This window comes from Penicillium hordei (genome assembly GCF_028827395.1).
Source record: "Penicillium hordei strain IBT 12815 chromosome Unknown utg000001l_segment0_segment0, whole genome shotgun sequence".
Classification (NCBI taxonomy): Eukaryota; Fungi; Ascomycota; class Eurotiomycetes; order Eurotiales; family Aspergillaceae; genus Penicillium; species Penicillium hordei.
In genome coordinates, this window is record NW_026623142.1 from 1,348,771 (window position 1) to 1,362,649 (window position 13,879).

The following is a 13,879-nucleotide window of genomic DNA, read 5'->3' on the forward strand; positions in this document are numbered from 1 at the left end:
TTAATATTTAATATGTAAATTGTTAGAGGTTTCATCTTTGTGTAAAATATAGGCACTATTCTAGGAAATGCAAGAGGATGGAAGTATAACTGATATCGAAAAGAACTGTATTAAAATGCAAACTGAAACTCATATACATGCACATAAAACTCCAAGGCTTTGAGACATATCACATAATGACTCATGAAAAAAAAAAGGTCTATCAAAAACACAACATTATAGGGAGGATATCAACAAGAATAGATTATTTCGCAACGGTTTCGTTGCCCTCTTCGTACTTCTCCCAGTTCGCCAAGATAGAGGCAATGCGGGGCGAGTTGGTGAGTCTGTAGACATCTTCGAAGTATTCCTTGGTGATTTCGAAGGGACGGGCAGTGACGTTGGGGATGTACTTGCCAACCAACTTGCTGGGGTCGATGGTGGTCTTGTTGATCTTCTTCAGCAAGAAGGAACGGAAGGGCTTCACACCAGAGCGCAGGAAGGTACTGTGGAAGGGCACATCGATACCCTTGAGGGGAATGGTGGCGAAACCACGCTCCAGGGCGATGGGACGAGGCTTGGCCTCGGTTTGCTTGACACATTCCTGGATGATGCTGACCAAGTGCTCCTTGACGTCCTCCAAAGACATGCTCTCCATAAGAGCGGGAATATCAATGTTCTGCGCCTTCAAGAAGTTCAGCAGGTTGGTGAGGCAGTCAAGAGCACGGAGGTCACCAGCGGCGACGTATTGCATGTTGGCAACGTTGTAGTTGACAATCTCCAGCAGCCAGCCAGTGGTCTCGGAAATGTTCTCAACAACGTACTGGAGTGCCTGCTCGTTGAAAGTCTTGGAGATACGGCTGGGGTTGACAGCGCACATGGAGTAGTTAGAGCGACCCTGTGCATCACGCTCGACGGCGACTTGCATGGTAAGACCACGGTAAAACACGACAGACACCAAGCTCTCAATGGGCATGACATCAGCCAGAGCGGCCAAAGCCGAGTATTCACCAAGTGAGTGACCGGCGAAGCTGCTGTCGCGCTGCACCAATCCCTTGGTGCGCATGTCCTCAAAGCTGGCCTTCTCCATCAGAGTCAAGGCTGGCTGAGTGAACTGGGTGGCAGAGAGAAGACCGGTGGGAGAGCGGTAGGTGTACGAGGCAGTGTTCTCATCGACCTCCTTGAAGATCTTCTCAGACTTGATGGACCCGTCGGCGTTCACAGACTCGAAAGTCATGGCCATGTAGTTCTCCCGGATGGCCTTACCCCGGGGACCACCGAAGTAGACAGTCAGCTCCTTGGGGTTGTTCTTGACGATGTCAATAATGGAAAGACCGTAGTTCTCCATGAAGTGGCGATCAGCCCGGTCCCAGACCTCCTGGGCCACTGGGCTAGAAGCATACAGCTCCATACCCATTCCCTGCTCCTGAGAGCCCTGGCCAGTGAAGACGTAGGAAGTGACTGGTTGCTCAACCTCGGCCTCACCCTGCAGAACCTTCTCCTCTGTCTCCTTGTTGCTGGCTTCAACCTTGATGATCTTGCGACCAGCGATCATGCCGACATGCTGGAGCTTGACAGTGATCATGTCGTTGGGCAGGACCATGCCGACAAGCGAAACTTGGAAGCCACGAACACGGCCGATGTTGTTCTCGGCGGCCCAGGTCTCGACAAGGCTGCGAACAGCGGCACTGCTGTACATGCCATGGGTGATGGTTCCGGGCAAGTTCGCATAGCTGGAGAAGACGCGCGACACGTGGATGGGGTTGTAGTCACCAGACACACGGGCATAGGTCTCGTTGGAGGCGGGGGCACGCAGTTCCAGAGCGGTCTTGCCACTGAGTGGGATGGGGTTCTCGAAGTAGACCGGCTGCTCAATGGAAGTTCCGTTACGCTGGAGGTAGTCAACCACAGGGTTACCGTGTGAGTCGCCTGCTTCGTATTCGACAGATGCCACTTGGATGACCTCCTTGGTGGGAAGCTCGAGAAGAACCTGTCCAACTGTCTGAACGTTGCTGAAGACAGTGGTGTTCTTGAAACGGATCAAACTCTGCAAGCGGAAGGTCAGGGTCTGACCGAGAAGCTCAATGTCAGAGTCGTCCATGCGGAACCATTCCTTGGAGCGGAGGATGGCGACGTCCCGGCTGGTTGCGAGGTGAACCTGGATAGGGACCTCATCCTTGCGCTGGAAGGTGTTCTCATAGTCGGTGTAAGCACCCCGGTACAGGAACTGACTAGTGACATGCATGATGGCTTTGTTGTCTCGCTTGATGGTGCCGCAGACCTCGACCATCTTACCAGAATCCTGGTTGATGACAGAGTTAATTTGGGCAGTGGTGTCCAGAACATCGCCAACCTTTAGGGGCTGAGCACCGGGCACCATCTTGAATCCGTTGGACAAGTGGACAAGCTTCAGCAAATCTCCGTCAATGGTGCGAGGGAAGATAGGCTTGGTGATTGCCTGCCAGCCTGCCACGATGGCAAAGTCCATAGGGGCAAAGACCTCCTTGCCAGGACGGTCAACGAAAGCCTCACCGGTGTTGCCAACTGCGTGAACGAAGTCGGCAACATCCTGGGCAGTGATGGTCTTCTGGCCACCACTGAATGTAGCAGTGGTGGGGGTGTCGAAGGGCACGTCCTTGTTGCCGAACCAGACCCGGTAGTAAAACTCCTTGATGCGATCGTTGCGGTCACCCATGACCTCACGAATAGGAGCGTATCCAGTCTCGGGGTGATAAGTGAACAAGAAGTTCAGAGGGACAACGCCATTCTCGGCGGTGCGGCCCTCAAACAGGGTGAGACTGACCTGTCCCTGCTCGTTGATCTTGGCCTCGACGGTCTTGACCAACTTGCCAGACTGGTACGGCTCTCGCACACTGATGACAGTCTTGGCAGGATCATTGGGGTTGGTTACTTCAACGTACATGCCTGCGGTGGGAGCGACAATCCGCTTCATGGGGTTGGATTGGAAGCGGTGGCCCTGAACGAAAACATCGGCCAAGAACAGAGCATGTCTCCAGGAGTAGACGTCGCCGGCAAGAAGGCTGAGCCAGCGGTCCAAGTCTGGCAGGGCTGCAGTGGAAGACAAGCGGAAGCTGGTCTTGCTTGGCTCCTCCGAAATAACTAAACCGTCAAATTCAGATTCGGTGGTGTTCAGAAGCTGCCCACCGAAGTACTCAATGACAGGAACCTTGGTGCTGTCGCCACCGTAGACATCACGCAGGAGGCCAGCGATGTGTCCCTGGTGAATACCGTCAAGAATGTCCTTGACAGGCTCATTAATGATGTTGGAGAAGCGGGCAGCCATGGGACCCTGAAGAATACAGGTTCGGCCGACGTCTTGATCGACAATAGCCTCAAGATCCTCACTCTGCCACAGAGAATCCTTCTTGAAGAAGAACTCAAAGTTCTCATCCAGCACGGGGACGAAAGGCACGGGCTTCTGGCCGCGTTTCTGGCAAAGCAGCAGGAAGTGCTGCACATCCTGCGCGTTGATCAGCTGATCGGCAGCTTCGGGATAAGCAGACAAAATGTTGTCCACGGTAGGGTAGGGGGTATCGATATCGGAATAATTTTGGAGCAACGATGCCTGGCCCTCAGCTGTAGTGAAACGCTCCTCGACACGACGGATGAAGTCACCCGTCAAGCGCTTGAGCGAGGGATCGATCCATCGCGACTCGTGCTTGATGTACATGAGGTCCACCATGCGGCGAACGACCTCAGCATAAGTCATATCTTCCAGATCCACAGTCTCGCCTGCAGCGTTGCGACCGAACCAGACCTTGTGGAAGTCATCATTCAACTTCTTGATGATGTAGTTCCGTTGCTTCTTCAGCTCAGGGACACGCTTGGCCTTGTCCAGCTTGAAAATCTTTTGGTCCATCTCCTGCCAGAACAGCACACCGCGAGTGGCTAGCTTGTGGATAGGCTCACCCATCTCAGACAGAACGGTGATCACGCCACCTGTAGCTTTCTGGTAGGTCTTCTCCCACTCCGCATCGTCCACACCAGGAGCATCAGCAATTGCCTTCTTGGCATTGTAAGAGGTGTGTGCCTCCTTCGCGATCATCATGCGAGAGCCGAAGAGACTGCCGTCGAAGGGCATAGGAGGGTAGCCAAACTTGGCGGACCAGGTACCCGAGAGGTAAGGGTAAGTGTCTTCCGAACCACCGAAGCCACTGCCGGCAACAAGCACAATGTTATCTTGCTTGCGAATACGGCTGTACATCTGGAGAATGGGCTGGTGGAAGTCCTCGAACGAGTGGTGACCACCGCCACGGCCACCAGTCCACTGAAGGATGATGGGGAACTTAGGGTTGGCCTTGGCAATATTGATGACTTGCTGAATCGCATCAACGGAGCCAGGCTTGAAGGCAATGTGCTTGATACCAAGAGTTTCAATGTATTCATTGGCAACTTCAATAGATGGCACACCAGCGCCAATGGTGAGACCCTCAATCGGCACGCCTTCCGCGCGCAACCGACCGATCAACGGAATCTGCCAGGCCATCGCACGGGGGCTGACATAGATCAGGTTAATAGTGATACCACGTCCAGGAGGGATAGCCTTCTCGATTTTGGTAATGGCCTCGGTCATCGTCTTCGCGTTGTAGTAGCCACCACCAGCCAGCTCGATGTGATAACCGGCGTTCATAGTAGCAGCCACAAAGTCCCAAGCAACGGTGGTGGGGGTCATACCAGCCACCATGACAGGGGGGATTCCCAACAGGCGGCTCATCTTGGTGTCCACGTAGGTTTGACCAGTAGATGTCTGTGTCAGACGAGGGCCGTGTTCCTTAACCCAGTCGACAGCAAACTTGACAGAATGCTCATCACGGTCGAACAGCTCTGGCTTGTAGCCGACCTCCGCATTAGTTCCGTCCATTTCACCAGCGAGAATCACCCGAACACCGGTACCGTCCTTGTTTCTGTTGGTCAGAACGCCCAGCCCAGAGATGCCACCGGGGCCGAAGTCAACGATGTGGGTTGCACGGGGGAAGACAGTGGCCTTCTCCCAGTTGACCGCATCGTGGGTGATCATTCGAACCAATGAGGGCACAATGCTCTTGTCGCCTAGTTGCCGCAGGTCCTCTCCAGTCTTGGTGTGGAAGACGGGGATCGCCAGTGACTTGGCGGAGATGTCAACAACATCTTCCAGATCCTCAAGAATGCGGTCGTAGGCAGAAACAAGGTACTGGCTGTGGAAAGGAGCAGTAATGGGGAGGAAACGGTTGACAAAGCGAACCTTGCGCTGGGTGAATGGCATACGGTTCTGATCAAGTCCGGTGGCCGCCTTGACCTTACGCAAGCGAACATTCAGACCGTAGAGCGAGATGGGAGGACCAGTCACCACAAAGTTGCGAGCACTGTTCACTAGGGAAATGGAGATGTGGCGGTCCTCAGGCAAATGTTGATTGGTGGCATCGATGTGCTCCTGAACGGCGGCGAGCGAGAGGTCGCGGATGGACAGCATGGGGGTAGGGGTTCCCTCGCCATTCTCCATCGAGTCCTGGAGAACTGACGGGGCGATAGAAGTGCGGGGGTAGGCTTGCTGACTGCGCAGACCAATCCAGAACAGCATGGTCAGGGCATTCTGGGCCGCTGTGGCGAAGGACTCCCAGCTGGTAGCGGTTGCAATGGCGGCGGCAGTGACGACTCCCTGGGAGTGACCTGTGGTACCGAGGATCCGTTCCAGGATATCACCAGGTTGGCGGCCCAGGACTTTGCAGGTAACCGTATAGTGGGCCAACTGGACCAAACCAATCAATGGCAGACTCACGGGCGCGGACACGAGGTAATCGATATCGGGCTGTGCATCCCGATCTTGCAGCCATTGCATGATGTTCATGCCCTTGGGGTAGAGCTTGCTAGCTTCGGGCTCGTGAGAGAGTGATTGGAGCAATTCGGCGGAGGAAGTAATGAGCTCTTCGACGAAAGAAGGGTACGTGGTGTAGATGCTACGCAATTCATCAAAGTACTCCTCAATATTGCCTTGACCACCGAATACAGAGTAGATACCGGCGGCCTCGTCGGATGCCGCACGGAACAACGCCGAATCGTAGGGCTTGGTGGGCCGGCCCGCCGCAGCTCGCCCGGCATAGTAGGCCTCAACGACTTGGCTCTTCTTGGCAACAATGCCGGGGAGCGCAGCTGCCACGGCGTGAACATCGTTACCACGCATGAAGGCACGTTCAAATTCATTCAAAACGAGCTTAAGAACGTCCAGGTAGTTGCCCTGTGCATCGTCCTCCTCGTCGAGCTCGTGGGCCACATGGCCAATGTAGCGGGCGACCAATTCGGTCACTGATGATGGCTCATCATCTTGGGCCAATTCGTCTGTGGGCTCGGGTAAAGAAGCAGTGAAGCTGTCTTTCAACTGAGATGCATGGAAGTGAAGCGAGGTAGGGACGAGGAAAGAGAACTCGAGGGATCCATGCGAGAGGATAAGAGGGCGGAGGGATTGAGAGGATCGGGGGGTGTTGATACCGGTTTGGGGACCGGTCAATGTGCCGTACATGATGTGGTTCTCTCTTTGTTAAAAGGAATAGACGGAGATTAAGAGTGAAAAGACCAGAGGGACCCTAAAATTGAAGAGGGGTTTCCTGTTTCCTTGTTAGATTTCAAGCAGAACCTCAAACGGTGTGGAGGGGCCAACTCACTGGAAGACCTGAGTCTTTGGTCTGAAGTAAAAAAAGGGGGGTATTATCAAGGGAATAAAGAAAAGTAAAGGGACACAATTTCAACAGATATACATATAAAATAGGAAAGAGGTCCAGAGCACAATTGAGCCTGAAGGGGAACGAAGCAATAGGGAAAGAAAAAAAAGGTCTGGTTGAACTGCAGACAGCTCAAAGAGGTTTAGCGCGGTAGTAGACCCGCCCCAATGGGTTCTGACTTGGGTTGAACCCGTTGGGAATGAGTACACTGTGTTACACCTGTATTGTAATTTGAACCTGAAAATGGTTATTTTTAATGTTTCTTTTTTATCTTTCTATATTTTAATATAGTGACATCTGTAATAGTATCGAAATATCAGTTTATAAATCTAATCTACCTATATCATTGGGCCGATTGGTAATTGCCGTTGGGATTCCTCTCTACACACAGAACAAGCTAGTATATTCCCCCTGACCCCAGCTACAGGCTACTATCAGATGATCCACGCAATGCCGCAAATCGTTGCTTAGTGCCAGATCCTTCGGCCGGGAGCTCTGGAACCCCCAACGCCCTCACCAATTTGACATTGTCCCTCCCCATTCCTCCGAATCTTGCCTTCAATGACTTAATAATTCTGTGGGATCATCAACATTATTACTCTTCCTATTCCCCGAATATCATCTTTTTAATTCCATCGTTGTCTACGGAGTATAGAGTGAGTGGTACGTTTTATTTCATTTTCATTGTTCGATGTTCATAAAACTGGGAAAATTACCATCCGGTATTAACTGATACCACATCTATCTCCGTGCTCCATTTCCTTTCCCACCTTTTTTTTTCCCTTCTTCTTTCTGGTTCAATCCAATTGTCTTGGGGACTTTCACTGATACATTTCATACATAGGATTGACTCCTATTCTAATTCTCCCCTATTACTTTTCTTCAACTCACCCTCCCTACTCACTCCATTCTCCTCCGCCTGGGCACTCTACGACGACTCTGTCGCGCCCCCAAACCCGGACATTTGTCCTAATTTCGTCCTTCTGTTTAATCAATTGATACCCATTACTTCTATCATGCGTCCGGAAGTTGAGCAAGAGCTCGCTCACACCTTGTTGGTAGAGCTGCTCGCCTACCAATTCGCCTCCCCCGTCCGATGGATTGAGACCCAAGATGTGATCCTCGCCGAACAGCGCACCGAGCGCATTGTTGAGATCGGTCCCGCAGATACCCTTGGAGGAATGGCCCGGCGGACGCTAGCCTCCAAGTATGAGGCCTATGATGCCGCCACTTCAGTGCAGCGTCAGATTCTCTGCTATAATAAGGATGCAAGTGAGATCTACTATGATGTCGTGCCGGCGGAGGAAGAACCAGAGGTTGCTGCAGAGCCCGCTTCCTCGGGTGCCCCTGCGGCAGCACCAGCTGCCGCTCCTGCAGCTGGTACTCCTCCGCCACCCCCCAGTGCAGGCCCCGCTGCCTCAGTGGAAGATGTGCCGGTCACAGCAGTCGATATCCTGCGGACACTGGTTGCTCAGAAGCTAAAGAAGAGCCTCGGAGATGTGCCATTGTCAAAAGCCATTAAGGACCTTGTCGGAGGTAAGTACAGCTGGGTACCTTCCAAAAAAGAAGAAGAAATTTGGTCTAATCTAACACGTGAATAGGCAAGTCCACATTACAAAATGAAATCCTAGGTGACCTGGGTAAGGAATTCGGTTCCACGCCCGAAAAGCCGGAGGACGTCCCCCTCGATGAGTTGGGTGCCTCGATGCAAGCCACATTCAACGGCCAACTTGGCAAGCAGTCTTCCTCGCTCATCGCCAGAATGGTCTCCTCCAAAATGCCCGGTGGCTTCAACATCACTTCCGTTAGAAAATACCTGGAGACTCGCTGGGGTCTTGGATCTGGCCGCCAGGATGGTGTGCTTCTGCTTACTCTCACCATGGAGCCCCCTGCTCGTCTTGGATCGGAAGCGGATGCTAAGGCCTACCTCGACGACGTGGCCAACAAGTATGCCGCCATCGCCGGAGTGAACCTTTCGGCTCCTGTTGCCGGTGGTGATGGTGGCGGTGGTGGTGGTGGCATGGTCATGGACCCTGCGGCCATTGATGCTCTGACCAAGGATCAACGAGCTCTGTTCAAGCAGCAGCTTGAGATCATTGCCCGCTACCTCAAGATGGACCTCCGTGGCGGTGAAAAGGCCTATGTGACATCCCAAGAGACCCAGAAAGCGCTGCAGGCTCAGCTGGACTTGTGGCAAGCAGAGCACGGCGACTTCTACGCCTCGGGCATTGAGCCATCATTCGATCAACTGAAGGCCCGTGTTTACGACTCCTCATGGAACTGGGCTCGTCAAGATGCCTTGAGCATGTATTACGATATCATCTTTGGTCGTCTGCAGGTGGTGGACCGCGAAATCGTCAGCCAGTGTATCCGCATCATGAACCGCTCCAACCCCCTCCTCCTCGACTTCATGCAGTACCACATCGACAACTGCCCAACAGAGCGCGGAGAGACATACCAGCTGGCCAAGGAACTTGGGCAGCAGCTTATTGAGAACTGTCGCGAAGTGTTGGAGGTGGCTCCAGTCTACAAGGACGTCGCTGTGCCTACTGGTCCCCAAACAACCATCGATGCCCGTGGCAATATTGGCTACAAGGAAACCCCTCGCACCAGCGCCCGCAAGCTTGAACATTACGTCAAGCACATGGCCGAGGGAGGCCCGATCTCCGAGTACAGCAACCGCACTAAGGTTCAGAACGACCTGAAGAGTGTTTACAAGCTCATTCGCAAGCAGCATCGTCTCTCTAAGTCGTCGCAAATCCAGTTCGATGCATTGTACAAGGACGTCGTTCACGCTCTTGGCATGAACGAGAGCCAAATTATCCCCCAGGAGAACGGCCACCCCAAGAAGGGCGGCCGTAGTGCTGCCAAGCGCACTACTGCCACCCGCCCTGGCAAAGTGGAAACCATTCCCTTCCTGCACCTGAAGAAGAAGACTGACCACGGCTGGGATTACAACAAGAAGCTGACTGGCATCTATCTGAATGTGATGGAGTCAGCTGCCAAGGACGGTCTTAGCTTCCAGGGCAAGAATGTTCTGATGACCGGTGCCGGTGCCGGTTCCATTGGTGCTGAGGTCCTCCAAGGTCTGATCAGCGGTGGTGCTCAGGTCATTGTCACCACCAGTCGCTTCTCGCGCGAGGTAACTGAGTACTACCAGGCCATGTACGCCCGTTACGGTGCTCGTGGTTCCCAGCTTGTGGTTGTGCCTTTCAATCAAGGTAGCAAGCAGGATGTTGAGGCTTTGGTTGACTACATCTATGACACTAAGAAGGGTCTTGGCTGGGACTTGGACTTCGTCGTTCCCTTCGCTGCCATCCCCGAGAACGGCCGCGAGATCGACTCTATCGATTCTAAGTCCGAGCTTGCTCACCGTATCATGTTGACCAACCTGCTCCGTCTTTTGGGCTCGGTCAAGACCCAAAAGCAAGCTCATGGCTTCGAGACTCGCCCCGCTCAAGTTGTCTTGCCCCTGTCGCCCAACCACGGCACCTTCGGTAATGATGGCCTGTACTCTGAGTCCAAGCTTGCTCTGGAGACTCTCTTCAACCGTTGGTACTCGGAGAACTGGAGCCACTACCTCACTATCTGTGGTGCAGTCATTGGCTGGACCCGTGGTACTGGTCTGATGAGCGGCAACAACATGGTCGCTGAAGGCGTCGAGAAGCTTGGCGTCCGTACATTCTCCCAGCAGGAGATGGCTTTCAACCTTCTCGGGCTGATGTCCCCGGCCATCGTCAACCTTTGCCAGCTCGACCCTGTCTTTGCTGATCTCAACGGTGGTCTGCAATTCATTCCCGACTTGAAGGGTCTGATGACCAAGCTTCGCACCGACATCATGGAGACCAGCGATGTCCGCCAGGCTGTCATCAAGGAGACCGCCATCGAGCACAAGATCGTTAACGGCGAAGACACTGGCATTCTTTACAAGAAGGTTGTTGCCGAGCCCCGTGCTAACATCAAGTTTGAATTCCCTAACCTGCCCGACTGGGAGAAGGAAGTCAAGCCGCTCAATGAGTCTCTGAAGGGCATGGTCAACCTGGACAAGGTCGTCGTTGTCACTGGTTTCTCTGAAGTCGGACCATGGGGTAACTCCCGTACCCGATGGGAGATGGAATCTAAAGGCAAGTTCTCATTGGAGGGCTGCGTTGAAATGGCGTGGATCATGGGTCTGATTAAACACCACAACGGTCCCCTCAAGGGCCAATCCTACTCTGGTTGGGTTGATGCCAAGACCGGTGAGCCCGTTGATGATAAGGATATCAAATCTAAGTACGAGAAGCACATCCTGGAGCACACTGGTATCCGTCTCATCGAGCCCGAGTTGTTCAAGGGATACGACCCCAAGAAGAAGCAGCTCCTCCAAGAAATTGTCATCCAGGAGGATCTCGAACCTTTCGAGTCTTCTAAGGAGACAGCTGAAGAGTTCAAGCGTGAGCATGGAGACAAGGTTGAGATCTTCGAGATCCCCGAGTCTGGAGAGTACACCGTCCGCCTTCGCAAGGGCGCCACTATGCTCATCCCTAAGGCGCTGCAATTCGATCGTCTTGTCGCCGGTCAGGTGCCCACAGGATGGGATGCCAGCCGCTATGGTATCCCCGACGATATTATTGAGCAGGTGGATCCTGTGACCCTCTTTGTTCTGGTCTGTACTGCTGAGGCTATGCTTTCCGCCGGTATCACCGACCCTTACGAGTTCTACAAGTATGTCCACCTGTCTGAGGTTGGTAACTGTATTGGTTCGGGTATTGGTGGTACCCACGCTTTGCGCGGTATGTACAAGGATCGCTTCATGGATAAGCCGTTGCAAAAGGATATCTTGCAGGAGTCCTTCATCAACACTATGTCCGCGTGGGTCAACATGCTGCTGTTGTCCTCTACCGGTCCTATTAAGACTCCCGTCGGTGCTTGCGCCACGGCTGTTGAGTCTGTGGATATTGGTTACGAGACGATTGTCGAGGGCAAGGCCCGTGTTTGCTTCGTCGGTGGTTTCGATGACTTCCAGGAGGAGGGCTCTTACGAGTTCGCCAACATGAAGGCCACTAGCAACGCTGAAGATGAATTCGCCCACGGTCGCACCCCGCAAGAGATGTCACGACCCACTACCACTACTCGTGCTGGTTTCATGGAGTCCCAGGGTTGCGGTATGCAGCTTATCATGACCGCACAGCTTGCTCTCGATATGGGTGTGCCCATCCACGGTATCATTGCTCTGACCACGACCGCCACTGACAAGATCGGACGGTCCGTTCCCGCTCCTGGCCAGGGTGTCCTGACCACCGCTCGCGAGAACCCCGGCAAGTTCCCGTCCCCTCTGTTGGACATTAAGTACCGTCGCCGTCAGTTGGATCTTCGCAAGAAGCAGATCAACGAATGGCAAGAAGCCGAGCTTCTGTACCTCCAGGAGGAGGCTGATGCCATGAAGGCTCAGAGTGACGAGACCTTCAACGAGGCCGAGTACATGCAGGAGCGTGCTCAGCACATTGAGCGCGAAGCCATTCGCCAGGAGAAGGATGCCCAATACAGTTTGGGTAACAACTTCTGGAAGCAGGATCCTCGCATTGCTCCCCTCCGTGGTGCCATGGCTACCTGGGGTCTCACTGTTGACGACATTGATGTCGCATCCTTCCACGGTACTTCGACTGTCGCAAACGACAAGAACGAGTCCGATGTCATTTGCCAACAGATGAAGCACCTTGGACGCACCAAGGGTAATGCAGTGATGGGTATCTTCCAGAAGTACCTCACTGGTCACCCCAAGGGTGCCGCCGGTGCCTGGATGTTCAACGGCTGCATGCAGGTCTTGGACAGCGGTCTCGTGCCCGGCAACCGCAACGCCGACAACGTTGACAAGGTCATGGAGAAGTTCGACTACATTGTCTACCCCAGCCGCAGCATCCAGACCGACGGTGTCAAGGCGTTCTCCGTCACCTCCTTCGGTTTCGGTCAGAAGGGTGCGCAGGTTATTGGTATTCACCCCAAGTACCTGTATGCCACTCTTGACCAGGCTCAGTACCAGACCTACAAGACTAAGGTCGAGGCTCGCCAGAAGAAGGCCTACCGCTACTTCCACAACGGCCTGATCAATAACAGTATCTTCGTTGCCAAAACCAAGGCTCCTTACGAAGATGATCTGCAGAGCAAGATCTTCCTGAACCCCGACTACCGCGTGTCTGTCGACAAGAAGACCTCTGAGCTCAAGTACTCCGCCACCGCCCCCGAAGCCAAGGAATCCGAAAGCACTCGCCAGACCCTTGAGTCCCTCGCCAAGGCCAATGCCGCCGAGAACTCAAAGATCGGTGTTGACGTCGAGCACATCGATTCCGTCAACATTGAGAACGAGACCTTCGTCGAGCGCAACTTCACTCAGAGTGAACAGGACTACTGCCGCAAGGCTGCCTCTCCCCAGTCCTCGTTTGCAGGCCGGTGGAGTGCCAAGGAAGCTGTCTTCAAGTCATTGGGTGTCAGCAGCAAGGGTGCCGGTGCTGCCCTGAAGGATATTGAGATCGGAGTTGATGCCAACGGCGCCCCGGTGGTTAACGTAAGTGCATGATTTCTCTCTATGATTCCAATAACAATGCTAACATATCTCCAGCTTCATGGTGCTGCCGCCGCTGCCGCCAAGCAGGCAGGTGTCAAGCAGGTCAGCGTTAGCATCAGCCACAGTGACTCGCAAGCTGTTGCTGTTGCGGTCTCGCAGTTTTAGAGCGCCGTGGATTTTCTTTTTCTGTTCGCATATAGATCCTAGGGACTAAACTTTCTCTTGGGTTGAGACGTAATGATTGTGATTTATGTTTTTAGATTCCGAACCGGCTTCGTCTCCTGGTTCGTTGTGTTTATAATGGGAGTGATGACATTTATTAAGTCTTTTTATTTTGAATTATCATTTTAAGGCCGAAGTTCTCTTGACCATCTTTTTTTTTTTCCTTCAAACTTTTTTTTTTTATAAAAAAGGACCTCCGTCCTGTATAAGTGGTGCCTATTTTGGGGTTGGAACGCTCTGTATCGGAGTCACCATCAGTGGACATAGGGCCGCTACTATTCACCTCAACTTTGTGTGGGGATTTTGTGTTTCAAGTGTGGTAGGCCAGCCCACTAGAGCCTGGTTGGACGCAATAGCTGCTGGTCACTGATGAATTCCACCGCGGCTTTAGCGCGCTGACATATTTTTCGGTGACTGCGAAGAA

At 53.2% G+C, this 13,879-nt stretch overlaps 2 protein-coding genes across 2 annotated transcripts; one reads left to right on the forward strand and one right to left on the reverse strand.

Moving 5' to 3' along the window:
- Window positions 1-244: 244 nt before the first annotated feature.
- N7537_000511 (tetrafunctional fatty acid synthase subunit FAS1) lies at window positions 245-6,493 on the reverse strand (the record flags this gene model as incomplete). Its single annotated transcript, XM_056891569.1, has 1 exon — window positions 245-6,493. The coding sequence occupies one exon, from the start codon at window positions 6,491-6,493 to the stop codon at window positions 245-247; it is 6,249 nt and encodes a 2,082-aa protein (XP_056756564.1).
- Window positions 6,494-7,708: 1,215 nt separating this feature from the next.
- On the forward strand, window positions 7,709-13,398 carry N7537_000512 (trifunctional fatty acid synthase subunit FAS2; the record flags this gene model as incomplete). Its single annotated transcript, XM_056891570.1, has 3 exons — window positions 7,709-8,228; window positions 8,294-13,233; window positions 13,288-13,398. 3 exons carry the CDS (start codon window positions 7,709-7,711, stop codon window positions 13,396-13,398), a joined length of 5,571 nt encoding a protein of 1,856 aa, XP_056756565.1.
- Window positions 13,399-13,879: the final 481 nt, after the last annotated feature.